Source organism: Macrosteles quadrilineatus, unplaced genomic scaffold, assembly GCF_028750875.1.
Source record: "Macrosteles quadrilineatus isolate MER2022 unplaced genomic scaffold, UCM_ALF_1.0 Scaffold_8__2_contigs__length_117827958, whole genome shotgun sequence".
NCBI classification, from domain to species: Eukaryota; Metazoa; Arthropoda; class Insecta; order Hemiptera; family Cicadellidae; genus Macrosteles; species Macrosteles quadrilineatus.
Genome location: NW_026542601.1, coordinates 58,507,789 through 58,533,877, shown reverse-complemented (window position 1 = coordinate 58,533,877; position 26,089 = coordinate 58,507,789). Strand labels below are relative to the sequence as shown.

General features: G+C 36.4%; 1 protein-coding gene across 3 annotated transcripts in view; it reads left to right on the top strand.

Annotated features, from left to right (window-relative positions):
* LOC129000050 (putative golgin subfamily A member 6-like protein 3) overlaps positions 1-26,089 on the top strand; it is a 53,466-nt gene that overhangs the window by 3,922 nt on the left and 23,455 nt on the right. The window contains exons 1-2 of one of the 3 annotated variants that reach the window (XM_054426904.1): positions 14,501-14,610; positions 18,950-19,036. In XM_054426904.1, coding sequence (XP_054282879.1) covers positions 14,535-14,610; positions 18,950-19,036 — 163 coding nt within the window. In that variant the 5' untranslated portion in view covers positions 14,501-14,534. Of the gene's footprint in view, positions 1-12; positions 69-14,500; positions 14,611-18,901; positions 19,037-26,089 lie in introns of those variants that run through there. The other 2 variants (XM_054426906.1, XM_054426905.1) reach the window with 2 other exon arrangements.

Below are 26,089 nucleotides of genomic sequence, written 5' to 3'. Positions count from 1 at the left end.
GTCTGATTCCAGGTGGTGAATTGTATCATCTGCATCCAACATGAGTGACACTGTCAATGAAGTTGAAGGTATGTACCTCATGTTTTTGTTCGAATTTGAATGGCATTTGTGTGTTTTTCCTGAAGGACAGATTTAAATAATAAATTGAATGAGAGGGTTAAAGATGCAATGAAGTGTTTGAAAAAAAGCTGTTAATGGCTTTAGCTAGGTTCCTTAGTGCTATATAATCTTTTTATATAATTTAAATAAAGTTTTATGTTAAGTTTGTTCAGCAAACCAGGCATTTATTCTCTTAACGACTTAAGGTGAAATTATTTAAATTTTAACAAATGTCTGTGTTCACTAGGAGGCTACAATTTTAAAGTAGTCTATAATTTTTTTTCCTTTTTTTCATTCCAAAGTTCAAACAGGGTTAATTTGTGAGGGGGTAAATAATGTGTTGGTGGGTATGCCTACAGGCCCTACCTAAAACTTAACAATAATTGAAAAATACTTTTCTAAAAGGTTGAAGTATTCTTTCATTAAATTCAATACCCCCGCCGCAGCAAACCTGCAGACTAAGCGAATTTCCATTTGCCTGATTGGATTTAGACTAAAATGTCCCCTTAAAAATATCACATTTATTCCCTATTTAAATAGAATCAGTTTAACACATACTTAGGTTTGCTGCAACAGGGAGGGTAAAAGTGTTTTTTTATGTAAAATGTTAATAACTTAGTTAGTAAGAAATAAAAAAATTTTCCAAATTTGGGCAAAATATTAATAAACAAGCACACTACAACGGTTTACTTATTCTCCATAAGAATAACATAGGAATTTTAAATTAACAATTTTTTGGAATTTTCTCCATAACCATTAGGCGCATTATAACGCTTCAATATACTAAATTATTTGTTTTTTTAAGCTCTACAAAATAGTTTGGAAAGAAATTTCAAAATTTTATGTTTTTTGGGTCAAAAATAGGAAAAACCCATTTTACCCCATAAAAGCCCCCATAAACCCCTGTTCCCATGGTCCGATCATGCTGGTTCGCAAACTCGTTCGAATAAACGTAGGTTTACACGTTTGTACCAAATTTCATCAAAATCGGATCATTTTTGCTTGAGTTATCGCGCTAACGGACACATATATATATATATGAATTTGAACGGATGGTGTTTTTGGCCTCTAGGGACCTCAAAACGAAAAAAAAATCGGTCCTGGGTCCAGGTCTTACCATGAGTACTACGGTAATAGCTTATTCCCTATATGGGAAATTCGCTAAAATTATGCACATATTTTTCAGAATTATTATTAATGGATGGTGTGAATAAAAGAGTGACCATGTATCAAAACTCTTAGGTGCTTTTATTATTCCGTAAACAAAAAAGGAATTTTGTTACAATATACTCTGTGTTAATAAGTTAGTGATTTACTGATTAATGTCTGTATCTCCATCGCTTTAAATTGTCCTGTGCTGGATCTGTGCCAGTATAAATGAGGTTTGCGAATGTAGTTGAGTGTTTTTTGCAAAATATTTGGTAGCCTAGACTGAAATTATTCTAGGCTACCAACTACAGTACAACAATGTACAGTTTGAATTTACAGTTATTTTGTGCAATTTTCTGTAGCTATTAATTGTACATGCTGGTTTGCAAACTCGTTAAAATGAATCTAGCCTATATATATGTACCAAATTTAACCAAAATCAGATCATTTTAACTTAAGTTATCATGCTAACGGACACATATATAAAATGCGAACATATGGTGTTTTAGGCCTCTGGGGACTTCAAAACAATAAATAAATCTGTCCGGGCCCCGGGTCTAGGCATTACCATGAGACCTACGGTAGGCTAATAGCTTATTCCCTATATGTGGAATTCGCTTAAGTTTGCGAAAAAGTAGGCTACTCAAAAATAAAATTTGTTTAATGTTCAATTTTTTGGAAGATACGCTTGCATTTTATTTAACACCCTACTATTATAGGCTATTAAATAAAAATGCTGACAATTGTACCTTGCCTATCTTACAAACAAGGACCTTTCAAACTAGAAGTTGTTATGAAGAAGTTTATTTTTACCATACAACAGTCAACCCATATCATCCCATATCTTAACCATGAATGATTATGAAAATCAATTAGATATTTTCCCTCTATCAGAAGGAAACGCTGCCCCCCCCAAAAAAAATGTGTAAACTAAGTCTCAAAATGGCAGTTTTATACCATTTCTTTGTAAAAAAAAATATATATCTTTTTGCCTTGTGTACTGTAACAGTAACAAACCATATAACATTTACTTCAATGACCAGTTGAGAAATATTTGAAAATTTTATACTTTTCTACTAACATCCAATCAAAATTAATACCCCCGCCGCAGCAAACCTGCAGACTAAGCAAATTTCCATTTGCCTGATTTTATTTTTAATTAAATCGATTTCAATAACATAAAGTTTTTACTTTCTCCCCCTATACCATAGTATATGGAGAAAGTATTGTTTTCGTCAAAATTTTCGAGTTTGAGTTTTGAGTGGATATATTCGTTTTGGGTCCCCCTGGACCCAAAAAAGTGGTTTTCGAAGTGATGTCTGTGTGTGTGTGTGTGTGTGTGTGTGTCTGTGTGTCTGGATGTGTACAGAGCTAGAGACTACATCGGTGGTCCGATTTCGATGAAATTTGGTATGTAGGTTCTAATCCATGGTATCTCCAGGCGTTTTTTTCATTTTTTTGAAATTTTAATTTTTAATGGTGATTTTCCCATAAAAACCCATAAAAAACCTGAAAAATCGGATTGTCTCAAAAATGGCCCGAACGATTTTGATAAAAATTTAGTATGTTGTAGCCCTTTAAATTCTGAATAAAATGGTACAAACCCCATATCTGTAAAAATTACGGTTCAAAAGTTATGGTCAAATATGTTATTTTCCCATAAAAACCCCATAAAAAAACGAAAAATAGATTTTAGAAAAAAATCCTGTTTTGATTTAACATAGTATGTTATAGTCCTTACAGTTTTGATAGTTTTTTTAAATTCTTTTAGCAATTTTTTTTAATGGGGATTTTCCTATAAAACCCCATAAAATAACGGAAAAATAGGATTTTCCCAAAAATGGCCCGAACGATTTTGATAAAAATTTAGTATGTTATAGTCCTTTATATTCTGAACAAAATGGTACAAATCCCATTTCTGTAAAAATTACGGTTCAAAAGTTAATGTAAATTATGTCATTTTCCCATAAAACCTCCATAAAATAACAGAAAAATCGGATTTTCCCAAAAATGGCCCAAACGATTTTGATAAAAATTTAGCATGTTATATTCCTTTAAATTCTGAACAAAATTGTACAAATCCCATTTCCTTTTATTTACTCTCACCACTTACACATGATAAAGGTTGTTGTCAAACTTATGGGAGAAAGTATGTGTCAGATTGCTGATACCGTTTATTTTAAAATGAGTAGGTACCTAGGTTTGGTGCTACAGAGAATAAAGTGTGCTTTTTTTTGAAAATATTTATATCTTAGTAGGTAGGCCTACTATAAAATTAATTTTTTTCCAAGTTTGTAAAAATCATAAACAAGGAAACTACAACAGTTTATTCTCCGTAGAAATAAATTTTAAATTTACTATTTTGTTTTTAACATTCTTCAACCAATAACCGTAGGTACAAAAACATTTCAGGATACTATATTACTTGTTTTTTTTTTTTTACACTCTTAGAGAGTCTAAATCTCTCCAAATCTTTTAGAGAGAAATTGGGAAATTTTATGTTTTGAGGGTCCAAAAAAGAGAAAATAAATTTCTACCCTATAAATCCCCGCATAAAACTCCCTTCCCATGGTCCGAGCACAATGGTTCATGAACCCGTTTGAGTAAAATAAAATATATAGGTTCACACGTTTTTATAAAATTTCTTTGAAACCAGATACGGTAATTCTAGTTACCGTGCTAACGGACACATATATATATAAATGTTCAAGGATGGTGTCTTTGGCCTCTGGGGGCATCAAAACACAAAAGTAAATCGGTCCCGGGTCCTACTACACCAAGTAACAGTTGTTCTGCTAATCATTCCTGGTTGAATGTTGCAATATAAATCCAGGATGATATCATAGGAGGATATCATTAATCAATATGCCACTATTGGTAGGTAGGCCTAGCTGAAATTTTCCCAGAATATTTTTAAAACCAACTTTATAAATTGTGTAAACAATAGCAAAACGTTCAAATGTTCAAAATGATCGGAGCATAAATGGGCAAGTAATATAACATCAAACGTTTAAACCCCTTCGTAGGACACCCTGTGTATAAAGACCACATCAATCCTTTGCCACAGATTTGTAAACATCAACACAACTAAACACTTTTTAAATATAATTTCAATACATCAATTCATAGAGACAGATGGACCTTAAAATCCATTGTTAAACTTAAATCTCCCCCAAACGGTAAGAAAGAAGTTATTGCCGTAGTTGCTTGGTAAGACCTAAACCTGTGATTGATTTATTTTTTTTCATTTTTATGTCCCTAAACAGGCCAAAAGCACTATTCACTTAGATATTTAGTACCGGTGGACCGATCCTTGCTTGGTTGTGGTCGGTGTGGTTAATTAGGTTTTATTGTTAAAAACAATATCGTAAACAGACATAATTTACCAAATCTTTTTTTCATTACAAACCATAGACATTTGATTACTGAAATAATAACAACTCTGTAATGTAAAAGTATCCAATCAAACAAAAATAAGATACACTTTTATTGAGCGGAGCGAGCGAAGCGAGCGAAGCTCTTATACATCGACTTTTATGCATTTCGTAATACGCAAACTCCTCCTAGACGGCTGAATCAATCGTTTTCAAATTTTGCATGGTGATAAAGACCATATCGGTGAGTGCCAACATCTATATGGCGTTAAAAAAGTCTCTCAGGAATCCGCCCTACTGGGTCTCAAACTTTTGAAAATTTAACATGGGCCTTATGAGAAAACATTCCGCCATTGTTGTCATTTTGTTTACATTTTAAGACATAACGCGACGTTCTGTACCCACGGGCACCTCAGCTTGCGCATGCGCAGAAGTTCTCTATCCACAGTATACTAGCAAAACAAAATACAGTACAAAAGGAAAAACATCAGTTGTTACTATTAAGCAAAGATTAAACTGAACTCGATACATAGTAGTCAAGGGTAGCAGTGTGGAGTGTGGGATCTGTTTATGACGATTAGATTACGGTATCTGAAATTTTAAAATGCAATGTAAAGGGAGGGAAACAGGTCCGTGACGTGGGAAGTGGTGAAGGAAATAGTCAAGGCGAGTAGTCCGCAGTGTGGGAACTGTTTATGACGATTAATTTGAGATATTTGCAATCTTAAAATGCTATGGGGAGGGGGGAAACAAGTTCGCGACGTAGGAAGTGGTGAAGGATGTAGTCCAGGTGAGTAGTCCGGAGTGTGGGAACTGCTTTTGAAGATTAGATTAAGGTATCTGCAGTCTTAAAATGATATGGGGAGGGAGGTAAACAGGGCCGCGACATAGGAAGTGGCGAAGGATTTAGTAAATGCTAGTAGTCCGGAGTGTGTGAACTGTTTATGACGATTAATTTGAGATATTTGCAATCTTAAAATGCTATGGGGAGGGGGGAAACAAGTTCGCGACGTAGGAAGTGGTGAAGGAAGTAGTCCAGGTGAGTAGTCCGGAGTGTGGGAACTGCTTTTGAAGATTAGATTAAGGTATCTGCAGTCTTAAAATGATATGGGGAGGGAGGTAAACAGGGCCGCGACGTAGGAAGTGGTGAAGGAAGTAGTCAAAACGAGTAGTCTGGAGTGTGGGATCTGTTTATGACGATAACATTAAGGTTTCTGCAATCTTAAAATGCTATGAGAAGGGAGGGAAAAAGGTCCGCGACGTAGGAAGTGGTGAAGGAAGTAGTAAAGGCGAGCAGTCCGGAGTTTGGGAACTGTTTATGACGATTGGATTAAGGTATCTGCAATCCTAAAATGCTATGGAAAGGGAGGGAAACAGGTCTGCGACGTAGGAAGTGGTGAAGGAAGTAGTAAATGAGAACAGTCCGGAGTGCGGGAACAGTTTATGACGATTGGATTAAGGTATCTGCAATCTTAAAATGCTATGGGAAGGGAAGGAAACAGACCCACGACGTAGGAAGTGGTGAACGAAGTAGTAAAGGCGAGCAGTGTGGAGTTTGGGAATGGATTAATGTATCTGCAATACTAAGACTGCTTTCATATTAAACTAATGATTTTACCTGAGCAAAGCTCGGTCCCCAGGTACTTAGAACATAAAGGATGGTATGGATCATAAATATAATCAAATGACGACACTAGCTTGAGGTCAGTGACGTAGGAAGTGGCGAAGGAAGTAGTAAAGGTGAGCAGTCTGGAGTGTGGAAACTGTTTAAGACGATTAGATTTAGGTAGGTATCTGCATTCCTAAAATTCTATGGGAAAGGAGGAAAACGGGTCCGTGACGTAGGAAGTGGTGAAGGAAGTAGTCAAGACGAGCTGCCTGGAGTGTGGGAACTGTTTATGACGATTAGATTAAGGTATCTGCATTCCTAAAATTCTATGGGAAGGGACGAAAACAGGTCCGCGACGTAGGAAGTGGTGAAGGAAGTAGTCAAGGTGAGCTGTCCGGAGTGTGGAGAAACTGTTTATGACGATTAGATTTAGGTATCTGCATTCCTAAAATTCTATTGGAAGGGAGGAAAACGGGTCCGCGACGTAGGAAGTGGTGAAGGAAGTAGTCAAGGCGAGCTGTCCGGAGAGTTTGAACTGTTTATGACAATTAGATTAAGGTATCTGCAATCCTAAAATTTTATTGGAAGGGAAGGAAACAGGTCCGCGACGTGGGAAGTGGTGAAGGAAGTAGTAAAGGCGAGCTGTTCGGGGTATGGGATCTGTTTATGACCATTAGATTAAGGTATTTGCAATCCTAAAATGCTATGGGAAGGGAGGAAAACAGGTCCGCGACGTGGGAAGTGGTGAAGGAAATAGTCAAGGCGAGCTGTCCGGAGTGTGGAAACTGTTTATGACTATTAGATTAAGGTATCTACAATCCTAAAATGCTATGGGACGGGAGGAAAACAGGTCCACGACGTGGGAAGTGGTGAAGGAAGTAGTCAAGGCGAGCTGTGCGGATTGTGGAAACTGTTTATGACTATTAGATTAAGGTATTTGCATTCCAATAATGCTAAGGGAAGGGAAGTAAAGAGGTCCGTGACGTAGGAAGTGATGAAGAAAGCAGTAAAGGCGAGTTTTTTGGAGTGTGGTAACTGTTTATGACGATTAGATTAAGGTATCCCCAATCCTAAAATGCTATGGGAAGGGAGGTAAACAGGTCCGTGACGTAGGAAGACATAAAGGAAGTGGTAAAGGCGAGTTTTTCGGAGTCTGGGAACTGTTTATGACGATTAGATTATGGTATCTTGGTATCTACAATCTTAAAATTCTATGGGAAGAGAGGGAAACATGTCTGCGACGTAAGAAGAGGTGAAGGAAGTAGTAAGGTGAGCAGTGTGGAGTTTGGGAACTGGAAACCGTTTGTAGCAGTTAGATTAATGTATCTGCAATGCTGAAATGCTATGATAAGGGATGGAAGCATGCCCACGACATAGAAAATGGTGAAAGAAGTAGTAAAGGCTAGCAGTGCGGAGTGTGGGCAATGTTTGTGGCAATTAGATTAACGTATCTAAATTCCTAAAATGCTATGGAAAGTGATGAAAACAGGTCCACGATGTAGGAAGTAGGTATGAACATATGTTGAGAACCGTCTGTGGCAGTTAGATTAATGTATCTTCAATCATAAAATGCTATGAGAAGGGAAGGAAACATCCCCCACGACGTAGGAAGTAGTAAAGGCTGGCAGTGCAGAGTGAGGGAACCGTTTGGGCAGTTAGATAAATGTATCTAATACTTAAATGCTGTGAGAAGGGAAGGAAACATGTCTATGACGTAGGAAATGGTGAAGGAATTAGTAAGGCTTGCCGTGCAGAGTGTGGGAACTGTCTTTGGCAATTACATTAATGTATCTGCAATCCTAAAATGCTATGGTAAGAGACGGAAACAGGTCCACGACGTAGGGGGTGGTGAAGGAAGTAGTAAAGGTGGGCAGTGTTGAGTGTGGGAATGGATTAATGCATCTGCAATGCTAAAATGCTATGGGAAGAGACTGTAGACTGTAGGTTAAAATGATTATGAAGCACGAATCGTTACATAATTCGATACGTATTCAATCGTTTACAATAGAAATTTACAACTGAGTTGACTACAGCTGAGTTTTACTCCATAGAGGCTAAAAACGAATTTTATTCCCTAAAGAGTAAAAATGCTACTTTAGACCCGCAACGCATGCATCAATGACGACTGTTTTCACTGCAGTATAACAAAAACAATATAATATGAACCATTGATGACTCCGCTCAATTTTGTGGATGCTTCTGCGAACGCCACCTAGTGATCTTTTGCACAGAATGTTTCTCCAACACGTTGTTCCACTTGCGCTCACTGATGAGCAATGACACCAGATAAAAATGTGATATAAACAAAATCATATTAATTCCATAATGGTTTAAAAAAATGATTTTTCTCTTTGCTACTACCCCTACTTCTAAAGAAATTGTGATCCTGTCTATTTTTTCTTGGGATTTAGCATACCACGGTAATAGTGTTTTATGCCAGTTAAAACCCCCAGATGTACTTCATTTACTTGGAATGCCTCAGAACCATGGGGATTAGTTTTGGTGGGAGGGGACTAAGTAAAATAATCTAAATTTGATCAAAACTACTTCCCCCTATATATCGAGTAATCTTCAGTGTAATCTTTGCTCAATAGTTTCAATTGAAGTTTTTCCTTTGTACTGTATTTGTACTTGTTCTTTTGTAATTTGCTAGTACACTTGTTATAAACACATGTGACAAGTCTTTTGTTTACCTTTTCGGTTAATGGGTATGTCAAATAATTAGGTGCTATATTTTAGACTACCTATATTGTTTACATAAATAAACCTTCCTTCCCTGTTGTACATAAGTAAATCTTATCTGTAAACCGATGTACGGTACTAGTTAAACTTAATCTTATTTAAATAGGGAATACATCTGACATGTTTAAGGAAATATTTTAGTAAAAGTTCAGTCACACAAAAATTGGGAGTTTGAATAAAAATGCAGGTTTGCTGTGGCGGGGGTGTTAATAATTCTATTGCATGTGGGAGCTCTGGAACAGATTTTCCCAGTTTGTGGTGCCTCAGTACCTCACATCAATCAATATTGTGGCGTGCTTTCAATATTTGTGTCAATGACACCGCACACAATTCCACTATGAAACATTAATTTAGGCCGTAATGGTGTATTGATTTGTAAGAAGTCACAGTTCAACTCAGGGTGTTGCATATAACTTTCTACAATTTATTTTAAATTAACCTCTTTGGCAGTTTTGTTAATTTTACTTTAAAATGTTGTCTGTGTCACTCACTTCAATTGTTATTGTAAAGATATAGCATTTAGAAACATATTTATATATTAATTATTTCATCAAAATGAAAAAGTAAATTGGTCCCGTGCCTAGGTCTTACCGTGCCACCTACGGTAATAATAGCTACTTCCCTATAGGGAAATTCGCTAAAAAACTGTAAATTTTAAATTTCTATGTTACTCTTTTGAAGTACACTATTGTAGTTTGCTTGGTTTTGGTTATAAACACTTTTTAATTAAATTTGGAATAATTATTTCATACTAAACTGCCAACATAGGCCTACTGTAGACTACGAAGCCATATCTCCTAAAAGCCGTATGGTGACTTTATAAATCCATTTCTAACGGCTAGAACTGTGTCCAATTGTTCTAAAACCTTACATTTCACCTGTTATATGCCATGCAAGCAAGTAGACACGTTTTTTAACCTTACGTTTTTCTCCATTTCTTAGATCTGTCACAATAAGTATACAGTAGTCAGTCGTATCGAATTCAGTAATAGCATTGACTATATCAACTTTAACACTTGTTAAAGTTTATATAAATAGGCTACTGGTGCTACCGCTGATTGCTGATTGATGCCTGTGTAAAGTTAGTGGCTAGCAGACAATTTGACAACTATGGAACATCAGGAAATCAGCTCTTTCCCCGTCCTCGCTCGCGCGCTCGCCTTTGCCCTAGCATGTCAACAGCTGACTGCTGTAAAAATTGGATGATGCGTACAACCGACTATATAACACTAGAGTTATATAGTCAATGATACAAATTTCCATAGCGTGATATTGTTTTATTCGTTTTGCTATACTGTCCACAAAGTTTATCTATGTGGAACTTAATACTACTCCTGCCATCTCTTATTAAGTTTAATAAAAATTACTTTGATGATATGTCTGTTTTGTGACATTGCGTGTTTTAAGGACGAAATATACGTTTAAATTTATTTTTTCAGGGGGGGGGGGTTTAGCCCCTGTAGCTGTTTTTGAGTTACCAAAATGATTAAGCTAACCAAATGAGCTACCAAAATAGCTGTTTTTGTAGTCAGGTGATAGAAACTTTCCGCCGCCAAAATATATTTTGAACTCTCTAGTTTGAAAAACTAGAGAAAATGAATCGACCAGTGCCACTGATGACTCGCGTTTTTGTGGTCGATAATCGACCAGCGCCAGATCTATAGGGTAGGCCTATATAGAACCTGTCCTCCACTGCTGATTCACCCTAGTGATGAAAAAACTGGTTTAGCCGTTAACATAGCAATACTAATCGGTTTCATGCAGTTTGATGAAAATCTTTTAACTTTATTAAAAACCATCATAATTTTTATCAATTTTTTAAAAGCCTTTTGACCAGTTCATTGTGAGGTTGAACCTGGTTACCAATTAAACTTAATTTAATTGAGTAATGCTATGTTCTATGTTTGTGTAATGGGCACTAGACTTGGCAGACAATGGGGCAGCTCTGTAATTGCTATCTGATGACGTGTACAGGGGTGGGCAGCTATAAACTAGTGGGACCGGCGCCCGACGCCTAGTCTGCACCCCCCACCCGGCGCGGTCTCTCATCTAAATTACCCACACTTTCTGGCATAGAATGTATGAGTTTAAACTTCTGAAATAAAGCTAACTTGTGTGCATTTAAAATCATGTTCAGAGTTTACCATTAAAGTGTGCCTCCAAATATCTAGTACCTACATAATAAAATGCCATGAATTAAAATGAACTAACAACAATGCTAGTAAAAACTAGCTGTACATTATAATGATACTTTGGCAATGTTTGGATAATTATTTCCATATAAAAGACCATTCTTTGGATATTTGCACAATCTAGAGACTACTACTTTGTTGCAGGTAATTTTGTTATAGGGCCTATAATATCAATTTTGCTTTAAAATCATATATTTCTTATAACGATTGAAATTCCGGTTAAAACGAGGATTTTATACCCATATATAAAATATGGGTATAAAATCCCCATAATAAATGGGAATAATGGGAAATAAATGGGAAGAAGGCTAACGAGAAAGTTATCAAGGTCATCACATGTATGATTTATCCAGGACTATCTAAAACTAGATTTGGCCATATTTCAAATCTAAAAAATAGGGCTAGAACAAATACAGCAGGCTTAGATAGGTGTGTTTTGGTTGGATCCCGATCACCCTGTGTTATCAGCTTAGGCACAGTAGTGGTCGATGAACGTCTGTAAAGAGCTGAGTCGTCGTAAAATTGGGCAGTAAATGTTTATACCTTTTTATATTCGTTTACTTTTATCAAGGAAAACACATTTATGGGCGATTCGATTACTATCGACTATCGAGTGCTTCAATAGGTTTATGTGACCGTCAGTTGTCAGAATTTTATCACTAATTGGAAATAACACATTTTTATCTTTTTTTTGTGAACCGACGATGTTTAATACATAGCTACAGTATCAAGATTTGACTAGGAAATTATGTTTGGTGACATAAACAATAGCACGAGATTGTCACATCTAATAAAACCACGTACTTGTTCTACATTAATTCTTAATCATTAAACACTATCTAAGAAAGAATTATCGTATTTTTAGCATTGAGTATATTTAGTATACTCAATGCTAAAACATACGATAATTCTTTCTAACTAACTACTACTCATAATCCTCCTACTACTCGATAATTCTTTCTCTCTCTCGGTAGTCTAATATACGTGTATACTCAATGAACCATTGAGTAGTTAGTTCTGCGGTATGTTATTCTCTGTGGTACCATGCATGATGCCTCAATCGGTTAGAGAGCGAGAATTGAGTCCTGGCGGCAAAGGTTAAAATATCGCCAATCGCCAAACGGAGGTTGCTGAGTGAAAAAGCCGTGGCCCTGGGGGGTCAGCAGCAACTAAATGGTCCAACTAAACAATAAACTAGGTTCTTTGACGAGTAGAACTCTCTTATCTCGGAGATCTCTCTGAACAAAACCCATACGAAATTTGAAATTGAATACCAAGCGCTTTTAATGTGAAGGTCGCCTGAATAGTTATTATGATCGTTGTATTAACAACGAGCATATATACTGTACGGTACCAGACTGTTATGTGTCTAATATCGAGGTTCGTTATGGTCAAGATTGCAACAACCGATTCTGTGTAGTTGCTTCTTTATTCTGACTAGACTCCAACATAACATTTCGTTGAGTATGTTGGCAACAAACTTCTTAGTTTTCAACAAGTTACGAGTGTTCGCAACAGGTTTGTAGTTGAAGAGCAGCCCTTTATTTTTCCGTTTGCTAGCCCGAATGAATCTCTTGAGGTTGGTTATGTTAATTTAATTTTGACTTAAATGTTTCTCTAATGGTATGCCTATAGCTTGGGCTATGCAGTAAACGGTTTGTTTATGCAATTTATTAAATTTTGAGTTTAATTTGGCACGTCGAATATTTCCGTTCACCCATAAAACTGACTTTAATAGCATAGTATCAAATATACTGAGGAAAGAAGAAATCATTCTTAATTAATTTGAAACTGTGTAAAAGGTTCGTTTGTTCAAAAACACGAGGGACTTGTTGGTTAAATTACGACGTTGTTTTGCACCTGCAGTGGGAGTCTGTCTGCCATTTTCCCCCTCGGGTGTTATATTCCGCGGGAAACACGCTCAACGCCCTTCTGTGTGTGATACGATAGGCAGCTGGGCTTCGGAAACGGCGGGTGTTGACGTTGTGACAATGTCGTGTGTATGGCTGCATAGGCAGTGAGTTTTGTCATCCAGTAGTATTTGCTGGAAGATGAAACCCTATTTTAAAATTTTGCGAAAACACCTGAAAGTTATTTTGTAGCGGCCAAAGCTATAAGCAATTCTAGTATCAGACTCATATTGTATATTATATCGGTAGTAAGGATTCTCGTGTGGGTGTTAAGAAACAACGCTAAGCATACCCCGAGCCGGTGTTTACACTGCTGTAACATCTCCTGACGACGATAATCATACTAATATTATAAATGTGAAAGTTTGTGTGTTTGTTTGTTTGTTTGTTTGAAGTTCAATCACGCATAAACCACTGGACGGATTGGGCTGAAAATTGGCATAATGATAGACCACATTCCCGATTAACATATAGGCATATTCTTATCTCATAAATCCTTTCGGGCTCCGCCCCAGTGGCTCTGTAGTTTCCCATGTTAACCTTATGAATATTCATAATTAAAGGGAGTTAAAGAATATAGTCAGCTGTTTTAACTAAAAAGGTTGGTTCTATGATATGGAAAAGCATTAAAAAGTTATAAGATTTACCAACAGGGTTCAGCACAATATTTTTTTGCATTTATAAAAACAGCTAATTTGAACTAAGCAGTAACAAAAAACTGTGATTCGCAATGAGAACTGTCAAAGTAGGATTGTTTACAGTTATGTTAATGTTTTTCATTTTATGAATAATTTGTGATATTTTGCGAATTGTTGATAGTTTATTTTTCTCTATTGTTTAGGTGAAGTGGTAGAACATTATGGCTATGGTAGATGTGTAATAGAATACTGTAAATCTAAAAAATCAAATTTTATCAAACTGTGTCCTCTCTTATTGCAAACGCAAAGCTTGAGTATAACTGCAATAAGCATTTTATACTTATATTCCAACCCCGTACGAAGGACGGGTACTCTGCTAGTAAAACATATTTTGACCGCTCAATTATTTATTTGTGTATAGCATTGCTGAATTCTCAACAATTATATGCTTTCCTACATCAACAACCCTAAGTTGCGAGTTACTTTTGTAATCCATGTTCGGTTTCTTGCGGTTATTTGACACTTTTTCTTGACTCTTGACCTAAGAGGCGATCAGAAATTAACATCTTGTCACGATTTTCTTTTCCCCAAAAATATAAGCAAAAATAAAAATAAGATCTCAATACCAAAGCGTCGGCTTTTAATTATAAATAACCTCTTGTCAAAGAAGCATTTCGCGTTTCTTGCCAGATACCGGCGCAATGGGGAAAGACTGTGGGGTGACGGCGTGGGGGTTGATATCGATTGTGAGGGGTCCGGGGGCGGTGGAGGCGGCACAGTACGGGCGTGAACCACGTGTGTGCCACACCGCCGTCTCCAACATGCTCATAGGACTGGTCACCGACTCCGTGCTCAACTGCTTCTGTCGCTCCTGCAAGGCGCCCATATCCGCCACAGGTTTGCCATCAGTGCCTCAAGGATACATTTCGGGGCCGACCCGTACTGGCGCGGCGGCGGAAACTTCGGTTTCTACCGACTGTTGAGAGTTTCTAAACCTAAGTTTCGCTAGAACTATTGTGGATTTTTGAGGCTGCGGTTTTTATGGACGATAAAGTATTAACTAATTTCAAGTGAACATATTTCAAAAGTAGATGTCCCCGACATATACATGGCTGCATGGCTAATAACTGTTGGGCTATTCCCTCCCGTCACCGTGTCGGTTACCAATGAGACTGATGATCGAATTGAAGACCACGGTGTTAGGTTGCCGGCCACAACTTTGATATCCTAAATTAACTATTTTAGATTGTCTTAGTAACATTTTCTTCCATTTTCTATGTTCCTTAATTTTTACCGTTGAGATTTCTCGATTAGCCAGAACGGTCATGTGGTATTTAAATTGGTCAGTAGTAGAGTATGAGATGCGGAATAACATGTGCTTAAGGTACGTTTAACATGCCATTCATAAACTTAATGCTATACAACATGTAAACAATTTGCACACATAATTGTTAAGTAAAAAACTATTTGGTTACAAATATAACCAACATTTAGTTTGTTTAAAATTACGGTTGGTTTTACGTGCAAGGTGGTTTACGAATTGCGGTTACCGGTATTTTTATGGTTGTAGCACGAGTATTCGTGGTTGTTACCTACTCGTTTGCAGATTCGGCTGTTAGCTGAGACGCACGAAACTTGTTGCTCCTTACCTAAACTAATCAATATATTTATACTAAGATACAATTACTTATCAACTTATCGTGTTCCCTATTGTATCCTTGAGGCAACCTTGTCCTTGGCGGCTGCAGTTATACATCGATCGACAAACAAGCTGATCCATGCAACAGTTTCTTTGTCCATGTCTGCGATCCGTTTGTGTCTGGCATCCCGTTCATCTCACCATAAACATGATAAATTATATATTTCCTCCTTGTATACATGCAGCTTCAAAATTTGATACGCATTTTGTAATTGTTTGTTTTCAGACAACGATTTGCAAGCTGAGTCAAACCTTTTACGGTTCATCGTTTTCAATTTACTTCGGCGTTGTAAAAATTATTAATGTTGGAATAAATTTTATTTATTATTAGGTACCAAAAACTCTTACTTTCAATAATCTGTTAAAATCCTTGCATTTTATAGGTTTGGTCCAATATTGTTACTGATGTAGTCCCATAGTGACACTGTATTCTTAATTGAATCTTAACTCGTTTGTTGGTACAATAATTTGTTTACTTTGTCAACAGTTGTATTGTTAGGCATTTTGAATAGTTTCTAAGTGGTACTAAAGTAGTTGGACAATCTGTCTTACACTACTGTTTATAAACAGCCCAGCAAGACATATATTGACAAGTGACATGGTTTTGTAAGCTTCAGACTGTTTCTAAATCTTCTAAAGCTTATAAATCTTCAAATTGTTTGTAGAAAGAAAAAAGGGGTTTCATTTATTTAACGTCTAGGCTAACAATAAAATATATAAAAATCAAAGTTAATATAGCTTTTTAAACATTAAAAGTTAAATGAGATATAATGCAAAATATGAGACGATAATCAAGTCTCGAGTTACCAGGATTCAACAAGTCTAGTTGAGAGTGTTGTAAGCTTGTATTCCCCACAACTCAGAGAAACGCCCAAGGCCCCAGGATTGGTTATCGAATCATCCCCCTTCTCGTCACCTTTTCCCTCCTGGGGTTTCCGTCTTGTAATGGTGAAGTACATCAGACTTAGCCGGCCTCTATCTTCCATCTGTCCAGTAAATGCCATATCTACACGGTTTCTTGTGTCGGCGGAGAAGTTTGAATTATTTCCTATACACGAAATTGATTTTGCGGTTAGTGCATAATTTAATAGAAATTGACGTTGATGTGTGCATTTTCCAATAATTGGAGTGAAATGTTTAGCTAAGAGCTCTGACGAAATGTTGTAATGTTAGGATTTGAAGTAGTGTAATTATGCATACTCAATGGTACTGTACATTATTAAAACCGCTTCCTACGGTTTAAAACCTAACAGAGAATTACATTTGGTTTTTCCCCTAAGAAATATTCTATGAGCAAGAAAAAGGTTGTGTGTGTGAATGCAAGTCCCAACACGTTATTGGATATATTTTACTTTTATAAAACAATTTCATTATTGCACCTCGTGCCTAACTAAATAATAAGCCAATGTGAGGATTGTGTGGCATTTGATTCTTAGTAATAATTTAAGTTATTGGGATTTGTGTTGCCATTCCCTTTTTAGAAAAATACTTTAAAATGGAACTAACATTTTTCGTCCATTTAACGCTGTCTGAATTTATAGTTTGAGTAATTAGGAAAGTATGCTGACCGATTCTTATCTACGGTTGAAACAAATCATACATATTTTAAATTAGTTTGATCAGAATGAAGCTATGGAAGACGAGAAACATGATTAAACCAAGTGATGTTTCAAACAGATGCAGACGTTCTCCCTCTCACTCTCGGGCAATATTTATTCATAACAGTAAGATTGCTGTTGTTCCTCCCTTGGGACCTGTGTTCGCAATAAGTTTTGCAATAAATTGTCAGATTTAATCAACCTAATCATTTGATCATGTTGTATTTATTCCGCCATTTCGAAATATGTGTTTGGTTTGAAAAAAGCCCTTTCAGAGCGATTATTGTGGTAGGATATATGTAGGCACGTCTTTGTGTGGATGTAGACTAAATAGAAATCCTCTTATCTGTCGTATGCACACTACCGAATCTGTTTTAACTCTAGGCGCAAACTACTTAATCTAAGGAAAATATTTAAAGTACAAGTAGTTAAAGAGGAATGGTTAGAGCTATGATGTTCTATTTATTTCGCTCAGTGAACATGATAGAGTTCGCTTTGGCCAGTAAAATGCTGCCAAAGTAGTAAAATGGTAGTAAAAAAATGCTAGCCTAGAATATTCCATCCGGTGATGCAGGAAGTGATAGCCAAACATTCGATAAACTCAACCGTGGAATGATTGGGCGAATTCCATATTCATGAAGCGTGGTTTTGAAGTTAAAATATTAACTGTAGAGTTCAGCGCAAGTCCTATAACAATTTCACTAGGTTCTTATAGCAAATGATGATAACAAATTATAATTGCTATCCTATTTACATACAATGTAGCTTCACTGTCCTTTTGTTGTTCATTTATTTACTGGCCACATTTGGCTTGTCACGAAAACAGTTGTAGTAGTTGCAGTTTATGATATGAACTATCGAAGGTCATTATTCAATATCGGTCACACGTATGACACGCGTGTCATTCATCAGCATCAGATATGAATGTTTCCCGTGTTGGCCGTTGAATGTTAATTACCTGTGACTCATACGCCACGTAATGTATGCAGGACTGTAATGTTCAAACTGTTTACGCCGTTCAGGCTAATCGTACCACTACAGTTAATTTGTGCTCTAGTGGTTTTCCCGAGTCGTTTATTTTTAAGCTGTTCTGGTTGAAAACAAGGATTACGAGTAATTTTCTTACCCCTACATTTGAAAATACAGTATTGAGTAGGCCCGACCAAGTTTTAAAATTCTGTTATAAAAACAATTTTAAAATTCGAATAACACGCGCCCGTTTAAAATTTCACGTTGGTGTTATGTAAAACCCGATAATGAATTATGATGTTTTGATTTCTTATTAAACTGGTATTGCTGCTTTGCTGAAGCTCATAGAATTACGGTTCGGATGACTATAATCAACTTTGGAATATACACATATCTGTACCAAAACCATTTACCAATCGCCCTTTACATCCAAGATATGAGCTCTAGTGTAACGCGGTAATGTTGTCTTTGTATCGGATTTGATTGAACCAAGGTTTACAGATTGTTAGATTTCACGTCGTTTTAACCACTGGATATTGTACGTAGTTCTCCAGACCAAGTGCAACGTCGACCTACGCAAACCCACACTCCTCAGTAGGCGTTGTCAGCCTTGGTTGCACAAACAAATACAGTACATGCATAAAGTGTGGGCTATAACCTATTCACATATTGTTCCCAGTTGTATTGACTTCTCTCTATACTATTTATTGCTTTTGGGACGCATCCATTATTACGACAGATGTAAACCACTTGTAACGTTTGGAAGTTGTCTTCGCTGGCAAATGCTATTGTCAGGAATAAGTCAAATTGTGTATTTAATTTTACAAAAAGCTGCATGTATACAAACGTATCATCACGTCCATGTTGGCTTGTTTAAAATACAACATATCGCAGCAATATGTTGTGTCCCTCTACAAATCAAACGGGCTGCCAGACACTATGTTCCCCAAACTCACGGATACGTTTGCAGCAAACCGTCGCAACAAGGCACCTCTCAAGAAGCCCCTGAAAACTGCCAAAGTTCGGTCGAAACAGCCGAGGAAGGTCCAGTTTATTAGTAAGTGATTAGTGTGTGTACGTAGTTTTAATTAGTAGCTTGTAAGGCTTGATTTTGAATGCTGTTTATGAATTCTTAGGGTTAGTCATAAGGGGTTATATCTATTTGGCGTAGTAAATGTGTATTACAAATAAAATCGTGCTACTTTGGTCAGGTCGTTGTCTCCAGTTGAATCTAACATTGACCGGTGTGACTGGTCGAAATCGATTGCCATTGTAACTCTTATTTTACACATATTTATCATGAGGGATGTTATTAATATTGGACTGTAAAATCGTGTGAAGTCGTTATAGTTAACTAACTGGTTAACAACTGGTTTGTTTTGACGAGTACTGCAATTCGGTAAATCCCTCATTGCTTCATCAAACATAATCACTCAAATCATGTTTAGTAATTGTCCTTTAAACAATGCATGTAATGATATAATCGATTGATCGATTTTCCTATTCAATACGCGGTCTTCCAATGTGCTTTTTATGTTGCTGGAAACGTATTGGATGGACAATCCAAAAATGCATCCAATAACACAGTCTTTAAGTGGTATAATTTAAATACTAGTTGTTTAATTTAAATAACAAATTAATTGGGGGTATTAACAACCACTTAAAGACTGGGTAAGTATTGGATGGAGTTGGATTCTTTCCCGTTATTATTCATTGTTTTGAAAAGTACTATGTAAAACACACGCTGAAGTGGTTGTGGATTTGATATTAGCATCTCATAATACCTTTGTCCTTATACTCAACAACACCTTACATCCTGAATATTGCTTAATCAAGCATTAGCAGTATTATTAAAACAGTTGTATTTATTTTCAACCTATTAATCTATTTAGAATGTTTAACAGGATGTGCGTGTTAAAGAGGAACGCGCACAATTTTAATCTCATCATAGTGTAGGATCATACAGAATAAGAGTGAATGGTCCCGACACAGTATACAGGCTACAGCACAGAAGTAGTGAAAGGAGACGCGTTTCCAATGTTAAACAGTGGGGTGCCGAGTTGAGAGGGCAACACCCTCGCGAACTTGGGTGGTAGGAGGTGCTTCAACCCGCAACAACATATTTATCAAATTATTTCTATATGAAACACCCTTTTTCATTGAAAGATTTTACATGTTATATTTTAAAATGTATTATATTATTTCTTCTTTAGTTTTAGATTATTGTAAATTACACCAATTTTAATGTGTTCACAAACTCGCACTATCTGATTGAGGTAATTTATTTATCACTTGCCCAATAACTTGTAACCTCTCAAATAGTTGTTATTAAGTGAAGTAAAAAAGGCTAACGATATTTAGTTTATTGCACTCATATTCTATAGGTTTCGTTTACAGAGATGTGGTAAATGCGTTGTCTCTTGTCATCCTTATTGAGAATAATTAATTGATCAAGATGTCTCGTTCATGAAGAATCTACCGTCATTGATATAAAAAATGTACGGAAATCATTATAGACTGTTTACAAAATATATTCCTCATAGTAGCAAACCTGCGTTTTTTAGAGCCAGTGTTATTTTAATACTGGGCTTGGGTCTAAGTAGAACATTCTATTTAATTACGATCATGCCTGAAATACTCTAGAAACCAACACAAAATAAGCTCAATAATAACGCACAGATCACAGTTTTTTACGCTAACGAATTACTCTAGGAATAGTTTTAACTCAATTTTAACATCACTTGGCTCTATATTACGTATTCAGAAATTAATAGCCAACGCAGCACACATTGCTGTCGCTTGATATCATAAACACGAGTTAAAGTATTAAAGTAGTGCTGTATTAGCGGTCCTATCGCCAACAGCTGTCGGGCAGATGTTACAAAGTTAATTAGTTTAAAGGGCATTCGGAGGAAATGACGTAAAAATCCGGAAATGGCGTTGGATTTGAGGTGACGTCACGATGGATGATCATATGATGTCCAAGGTCATTTGTTTGTGTTTTTAAAAAAGGAAGCTAGCCTACAGTTGTAGTGTAGGATAGCTTCCTTGTTCTGTTTATTGTTTATTTGTAATAAACATGAGGAATGACAATAACTTACATACTATTACAAATAATAAGGAAAACATGTGCGAACGTACGTATCTAGAGTGAGCGTCTGCTAAAGTGTAAAACGAATGAGTTTATTGGTGGCCTTTATAAAGGCCGTTTTGTGTAGCTCGGCGACGCTTGTGTATTTGGATGTTTACTTCTTCAACTCCTCTATTGTATTATGGAGCTCTTTCCATCTCGCCATGTCTGCATTGTGCTCGGCCCATTCGATGTTGTCTCGAGGCTGAGCGCACCAAACACGATCAAATTTGCGGCGAATCTCTTTCTCCTCCTCTAGCAGTTGAAGTAGTTTTTTTTCCTTTCGTTTTCGCTCTTGCTCTTCTGCTTCGATGCATGCTTGGTGTAGGTCAGAGTCTTCAATATCGCTTGTCCACTGTCGTTGTTGTTGTTGTAGGTTGGCCATCTTGTGCAAAGTAAAGGAGAAAGGTTGAGTTGACTGGTGAAGAGCTGGATGCGAAATGACTGTTGCGTGTAAAGAAGTGCAGGTTCCTGACGAAGTGGGCGGAGCTAAAGCAGTAGGGGTGGGGGAAAGTAGTAGAGGTGGGGGAGAGCATCATGAGGGTATCATTCCATCCGTTTTAAAAGTATTTTGATTCTACGTCCCTTGTCTTGTGAGTGATGTTTCCGTTTTTCTTGATACGTTTTACAATTACATTGACAATAGGAGAACGATTCACATTTTTTACAAGCCATTCCATCTACTTGACATTCAGGTGTTTTGAAACACTTTAGATTACAACAATAGTATTTTAAATCGTATTCCGATTTGGGATCAAAAGATGAATTTGAATTACACTGTGACATGTTGCTCGACTGAATTCTAAAACAAGAATGAAAAGCAATGTGTTGTGAGCTGCTATTTATAGTGCAAGAGTCAGCAGCTCTCATGCATCTGCCACAAGTTAGTCTACATTTTTCCATAGTAGGTTAACCATTTGTGTTAGATCGTGTATGTAATTTTGATGCTTGTCTTGATATGTTTTACACCTACATTTGCAATAGCCAACAGACTCACATTTTTTACAAGCTTTTCCATCAACTTTACTTTCAGGCTTTCTAAAACATTTTAAATTACAACAATAGTTATCCAAATCGTATTTGGATTTGTAAACAAAAGGTAAATTATATTTACGCTGTGACATGATGCTCGGTGAATTGTTGAAACAAGACTGAGAGCAACTGCGTGTAAGACCTGTTATTTATAGTAAAAAAGTTCAAGGTCATTTGTTTGAATTTTAAAAAAAGAAACAACATATCAGCATATAGAATTAATTATATGCTGATATGTTGTTTCCTCTTTTAATTTATTTATTAATTTATTTATTTTTTTAATGACATAAACATTTTACAAACATATGTACATAGGCGGTTATTTACAGAAAAAAACTTAAAACTAACATTGATGGGTGATGTGTAGAGATAGTTCAGTGGAATTGTTTCCGCAAACTCCGTGTGATACCAAATATAGGGATCCTGGTTGAATACCTCGCAGGTCTTCGTTTTGTAGCTGCTGCACAAATCGTCTTGGAAGATAAACTTGAAATTTTGGTTCATCGCCTGGTGAAAACGGTGCCTCGCTCAGTGATGCTAAAATTGCGTCTCCATGTGAAGTTTCTGTCTTCTTCAGCTCGTGAACGATGTAGTGTTTGTGTTCCTTCAATTCGTGACATTTCTTAGTACTTAGAATGCTGGATTTGGACTGGGTGTTGAACTGATCCACCAAAGACTGGAGAAACTGTTGTGAAGCCATTTTCTTGATTAGGACTACCCTGTGAGATGTTGCCTCTGCGATGTCTGGAGTAATACTGATGAGGATCCTGAGACTGTCCACTGTATTTATAGCACACGTTCCCCCCCTCCACTGCTATTTCCTTCGTAATACTTCCACTGTTGCTGTTTGAATTTATTTTTGTCCCAATAGTGAAGAACTAGAAAATTAGCTAATCGGTATGCGTTTTGTAGTGCACATTGTGTTACTGTGCGATAAGAGTGATCTGTTAAAGTACAAATAGGTCCATAATTAATTTGATGATCCTTGTCCATTCTTATGTCGAAAACATCGTGATATGTGTATTGTTGTATCCATTGTCTTTTTTCCGATCCTCTTGTATAAATATGGGAAAACTTGTTAGAAAAATGATACATGATATTGTTCAAGTGCTTATAGCTTATCAATCCTTCGTTCCACTGAATATGGTGAAAATGTTTGGTTATCCATTTGTTTGTTCTTCTTGCTTTGTCATTCAATTGGTTTACTGAAAATGGAGCTTCAAATATAAACGGGTATACGACATGTGTAATCAAATCTAAAATCACTAATTCTTTTATCACAAATTCATCTTTGTTATCACGAAATGCTTGAAATTCTATTACACAGGGTTTTATATCCATAATGTTTAACCCTATCTACACACCACCATGTATAGTGTTCAACTGAATTCACACCGCGCCTTGGTCACTCTTTTATACTGTTTTTCTTTAATTACACTTCTTGGGTTGCTGGTTCTTCTTGGTTTATAGTTTCATATTCTTCAACAGCTTCTATCGCTTCTTCAACAATTGATTCGAAGTTCCTTAACTGTCTCCACATACCAACTTCATGAGGCAATCTATTAAAAATAGATGTATCCACGTGTCCGTATAATATGGTGCTTTCCGGTTGTTTTTCCAGTGTATCAATTAAATACTCCTTGATGATTGAACTTGAGAATACAAGTTGTTTCATATATCTAGAGATAGGAGACGTTGCATGCATTAAAATGTAGAATTCTTCACGTGAGAGTAAAATTTTACTTTCATGTTGAGTTAAATCTCTAAATCGTACTTGTAGTGTTCCACGATTCTTTACTATGTCAATTTCATTGTCAGAATCCAAAAGTCGAATATTAGTTTTCCTTCCGCAAACATTAGTATTTAAGTAACATTCAATTAGATTTAAATGTTTTAGAAAAGATTCCCATGCCGTTTCAGAAAATAAAACCATTTTTGTACCATGCTGCAAGATTACTGTGGGTGTATATTCCGATGATTTCATTAGTCCAGCTGTTACACTTTTACCCAAACATAGTGAGATAGGATAGTAAATGCGTAGGAAAACTTCTTTCAAAATATTAATTGGTATTGTATCTTCATCTTTCCGCTTCCTCTTAGTGCCATTTTTTTTAGTTTTTTCTTCTTTTTCTTCCTTGTCTTCTTTGTCTTCTTGTTTTCGAAACTTTAAAAATTCTTCTATTTCATTTACGATTTCTTCATGGTTTTCTTCTTCCAATAATGCTGCTTCCTCTGCATCCTTTTGTACGACTGATGGAGAACTCATTTTACTCATGATGTAGTGTAGGATGTTACCCATTCAACGAACGAGCAAAGACTGATTGGTGGTGTGCGAAGCTCCTCCTTTTATAGCCGACTGGTGGTTGTGGTGAAACTCATTTACAACACTGTTTTGACTAATCCCGTCAATGGTGTGTACGTTACAATTTTATCATGCAAAATTAAACAATATGCAGATGTTGCATCAGGAACGTTCTCTTCAAACTCCATTTCTATTTTTATATCCACACTTGATGACTTTACAGATTCGTTTTGTTTTGAACAATCTATTACAATTATTGGAGCTTTTGATTTGTACTGCTCGGGAGACAGTATCGGGGTGTTTGTTTTCCCGTAGTATGAACTTTGGAATCTAGCGTACATATCATACAAAACGGTGTACCTCTTCTTAGTGAAAGAAATATTAAAGTTGTCGTAAGGGAAAAATTGTGAATTAAGAAACACTTTACAATTTGTTAGTTTGCAATGATCGAAATGACTGGCATTAGCTAGTATATTATTCCTTTTTTTTGTTTGTAGTGCAAATATTACATATCTTGCTTTTTCCAAATGAGTAGATGTTTTTACAGTCCATGTGTGTCTTTGTGTTTTAGGTAAAACTGGATATTCATGAAATTCCCAACTTCTGAATGGTATTACAATATCTCTATCTGATTTCAGTTGTCTCAACAGTGTTATTCTATGTTCATCATTTAATCGCACATGTGGTACTCTCCAAACGATTTTGTCCAAAGTTAAATTCCAGTCTAAATTTGCATCAGTGGTTCCAGCTGCTGCACAAATAGTATCCTTATCATTTGATGATCTTAATAATACTAATTCCTGTTTCACATTTATTATTACTCTTCTGTAATCTTCAGCAAAGCCTAGAAATAATTTCAATGGTATGTAGAAATCAAAGTTCCCTGCAGAATCAGGGGTGATTGTGTCTTCATCGGGTGCAACCCATCCTCCAATTCTTAACAAATTCTTCTCGTTTTGTGTCAAAGATGCTAATCCTTTTAATGTGCTTGTTAAACCTACTTTCTTTGTAGAATCCACAGTTACTCCCGATATTTCATATCTAATTTCATCAAATAAAAATGCCAAGTGGAGGGGGGAAGCCTGTGGGTGGAGGGGGGAAGCTTGGGGTTGGAGGGGAAATGTTGTGTCCGTTGGTGTTAACTTAAAAGAACTGTTCTCGGTTCCCAATAATGTACTATAAGGAAGCTTTCTAAGTCCTGTAAGTAGGTCAAGGTCATTTAAAAATATTGCCAAAAGGAGAGATGGAGCAAAAATTAGCTCCATCTCTCCTTTTGTTGTAATAGGGGAACTTAGTGTTTGTTATGTATTTTAAGGGAAGCTTTCTAAGTCCTGTAAGTAGGTCAAGGTCATTTCAAAATAATGCCAAAAGGAGAGATGGAGCAAAAATTAGCTCCATCTCTCCTTTTGTTGTAGTGGGGGAACTTAGTGTTTGTTTTATTTTCGTGTTTGTGTGTAAGTCTGAATTGGCTAAAGACCAATGTATCAGTCTTTTTGATCAGAGGCAGCGCAGCCAAAGGACTGTCCTCATGGTATTGATCAAAGACTCATTAGCAATAGCCGGAGCAGCGCAGTCAACGAACTGTCCCCATAAAAATGTGTGTATGTCAAAGAGAACTCTATGTCATGAATTTACTATTGGTTTCA